Source organism: Apis dorsata, unplaced genomic scaffold (assembly GCF_000469605.1).
Source record: "Apis dorsata unplaced genomic scaffold, Apis dorsata 1.3 scaffold_1055, whole genome shotgun sequence".
Classification (NCBI taxonomy): domain Eukaryota; kingdom Metazoa; phylum Arthropoda; class Insecta; order Hymenoptera; family Apidae; genus Apis; species Apis dorsata.
The window spans coordinates 185927-189023 of record NW_006264153.1 but is presented as its reverse complement, the minus strand read 5'-3'; the positions used below and the strand labels follow the sequence as shown (position 1 = coordinate 189023).

At 18.6% G+C, this 3097-nt stretch overlaps 2 protein-coding genes across 2 annotated transcripts in view; one reads left to right on the top strand and one right to left on the bottom strand.

The window, feature by feature from the left end:
• The window catches only part of LOC102681261, a 3298-nt gene extending 1530 nt beyond the window's left edge, over window positions 1-1768 (top strand). The window contains exons 4-6 of the mRNA XM_006624398.2: window positions 221-448; window positions 1023-1214; window positions 1293-1768. Of these exons, the coding sequence (XP_006624461.2) occupies window positions 221-448; window positions 1023-1214; window positions 1293-1430 (558 nt within the window). The 3' untranslated portion in view covers window positions 1431-1768. The remainder of the gene's footprint in view (window positions 1-220; window positions 449-1022; window positions 1215-1292) is intronic.
• Window positions 1543-2545, bottom strand: LOC102681136 (40S ribosomal protein S23). The gene is made up of 3 exons (XM_006624397.2): window positions 2430-2545; window positions 1938-2097; window positions 1543-1861 (listed from the first exon to the last, which is right to left on the bottom strand). Exons 1-3 carry the CDS (start codon window positions 2431-2433, stop codon window positions 1594-1596), a joined length of 432 nt encoding a protein of 143 aa, XP_006624460.1. The 5' UTR covers window positions 2434-2545; the 3' UTR covers window positions 1543-1593.
• Between the last annotated feature and the right edge of the window lie 552 nt (window positions 2546-3097).

Here is a 3097-nt window from a genome sequence, read left to right as displayed (position 1 = left end):
TATATATATATATATATATATATATATATGTGTAAAATGTTGAAAAATTTAATATTTTACAATATATTTCAGATTTTTTGTATATTCTATATATGTTTCGATGTATTTTTTAAATATTTTTCAAATATTTTTGAAAAATTTATTGTTATGCTTTATATATCATATATTTACTATATATAATATTTATATACTTATATGTATATATATATTTTTATGTCAGGTTTATACAATTGAAGATTCAAGTACATTAACATATAATATTGAACCCCAATTAAATTATTCTGAATCTATAGAATATTTTGACAATTTACAAAAATGTTTGAATGAACATCAAGAATTATCATCAGTTTATAAATCTGAAAACAAAGAATATTTAATAGAACATGATCCATGTGAAGTGATATGTAATTGGAATATAACTGAAAAAGAAATGATTTTTTATGAAACAGTAAGTAAATATATTTTATATTATATATAACATATATTATTGTATCATAATATTTTTAACATATTTTTTATTTGGATTTCAAGAAAATCAAGTAAATATGCATATATTTAATTTTAATATATTTATTTTCAAATTTTTTTTTAATACATTATTCATTTCTATAATTTATAAATTAATTTAATAATTTGTATTATAATAATTTCTCTGTTGATTGCATTATATATTGTATAATACTACAGAATATTTGAATTATATTTGAAATGAAACAAATATAAAAATTGATTTACAAAAATGTTAGGAGATAAATTATTTCACTTCATCTATATAATTGATAAATTATAAATAATTCATTTATTTATAATTATAAATTATTTATATTTATATTTTTTCAATTATAAATAAATGAATTATTTATAATTTACGAAAAGTAAGTTTCAATAGATATTTTTCTATGAACATTTATATTTGTTTTAATTTCTAGAATTATCTTTTAAATTTTATATTTTTATTTGCCTGAATATTTTTTTATATATTTTTTATGCTAAAATAATATATCAAAATATAAAAAATATAGGATGAAAATAAGGAAAATAATAAAGTTGATCAAGATTTATTATTTAATGAAGAGAAAAAAAAATTTATAGAAACATTTTTATCAATTGAATCATGCAAATCAATTTTTGATGCAAAAACTATGACTAATAATATGTATTCCATGGATGCTGATATTAATGATATATATACAAATTTTTCTTCTTTAACACAGGTTTATATTTTTATATCTATTAATATTAACATTAATTTATAAAAATATTTATAATTTCCATAATAAATTAATGTTTAGTTTCTACAAGCAAGGAAAGAAATATTGGAGACCAATATACCAAAAGAAATAAAGAAATCAAATACTCCATTAAGTGAAATTATTGAAAATACTGTGAGAAATACTGAAGAAGCTATAAATGTTAAGCTGGAAAATTAATTTGTAATACTAATTTTCTGAAGTGTTCTTTAAATCAATTTTTAAATTTATATTTTATGTAATTTCATTAAAATAAAATATTTATAGGTATAATAATAATATACTAATATACTTTTTTTTAAAAACTTTTATATAGATTTATTAGAAATACATGACAATGGTTCTATGATCTAGGTCGCTCTTTCTTTTCTTTATAAAGTGCAAGTAACGAAACATTAGCAACTTTCACTACTTTGAATCGAACTCCTGGAATATCACCTACAGCATGACCTTTACGACCAAATCCTGCGACTAAAACTTCATCATTTTCCTCAATATTATTTAAACAGCCATCTCTAGGTACAAAAGCTGTAATTTTTTTGCCATTTTTAATTAATTGTACTCGTACGCATTTACGGATAGCAGAATTCGGCTGTTTCGCTTCTACACCACTAAAATAATAACATTTAATGAAAATATTTACAAAAATATTTCAAATAAAAAAAATATTAATATAAATATACATACACTTTTTCTAATACGATACCCTTTGCATGAGAAGCACCACCGAATGGATTAGCCTTCCATCTTGTACCCAAATGAGCTTTTTTATAATCTTTATCGTTCCAACGTTGATCACGTCTGTGATTTACATGCTTACGTGCAGTACGAAGACCACGCGGTTTACCTATAAAAAGTTAGGTTACAGGTAATTTTTGTTCAATACTATTTAATTTTTTTAATTTTAATTTACTGTTTATATTTCTCATTAAAAAAATAAGAAATGTTATAAATTATAAAAAATAAAGCATTAATTCCATAATAAATTTAATTAATTTTACAGATATATATGCAATATTGTATTCAATATAATTTAAAATAAATTAGTTAAGAATTTTTTATTAAATAACTTAAGAAAATTATAATTAAAAGCATTAAATAATCAATAAGAACAATATACATTTAATAATAAAAATTTAGATTTTTAAAAACAACATAATTTTAACATCGACCACTTACCCATCTTACTCAGTATGCTGTATAACCGGAAGAGAACTAACTTTCATTAACGGAAATATCATGTAAATTTTACTGATGCATTTAAAAAAAGATATGTTTATTATAACATAAATATGAATATAATAATTTTGCTAAAAAATTATTATATTTTATTTCTTTACAAAACATTATTTTATTTATAAGCATTATTTATTTCATTTAAATAAATTATTTTTTATATCTCTTCTAATTATAATAATATAACAAAATGTTATATTAAATTTAAATGTTATCGAAGGACGAATATAAGAAATATATTACAAGAAATATTTTTTTTCCAAGAGAATATTTTTAAAATTTTCAAGACATGTCAGTGTAAAAATATGAAAAATGACATATAATAATACAATTTCAGTTATTAGCTGATAAAATGTGAATAGAATATTGATTGACATTGTTATTTAAAATGCGCATTTTTCATATTTCTATTTTAAATTTTAATAATTTAATTTATTTCTTTTATATATAAATTCTTTTATATATTTATTTCATTTATATATAATATTTATATATATAATAACTTGATTCAGTGAATAATGTATATATTTTTTTACATAATATCATTTTATCATTATATACAATAACTTCATCTAATAAAATTATTTTCATTGAGTTGAATTATCGGATAT

What these genes read in the sequence shown, in the direction of transcription:
- LOC102681136 (XM_006624397.2), bottom strand. An exon ending in GGTATCGTATTAGAAAAAGT is followed by an intron (nt 1,862 to 1,937) that starts GTATGTATATTT and finishes TTATTATTTTAG; the next exon opens with TGGTGTAGAAGCGAAACAGC.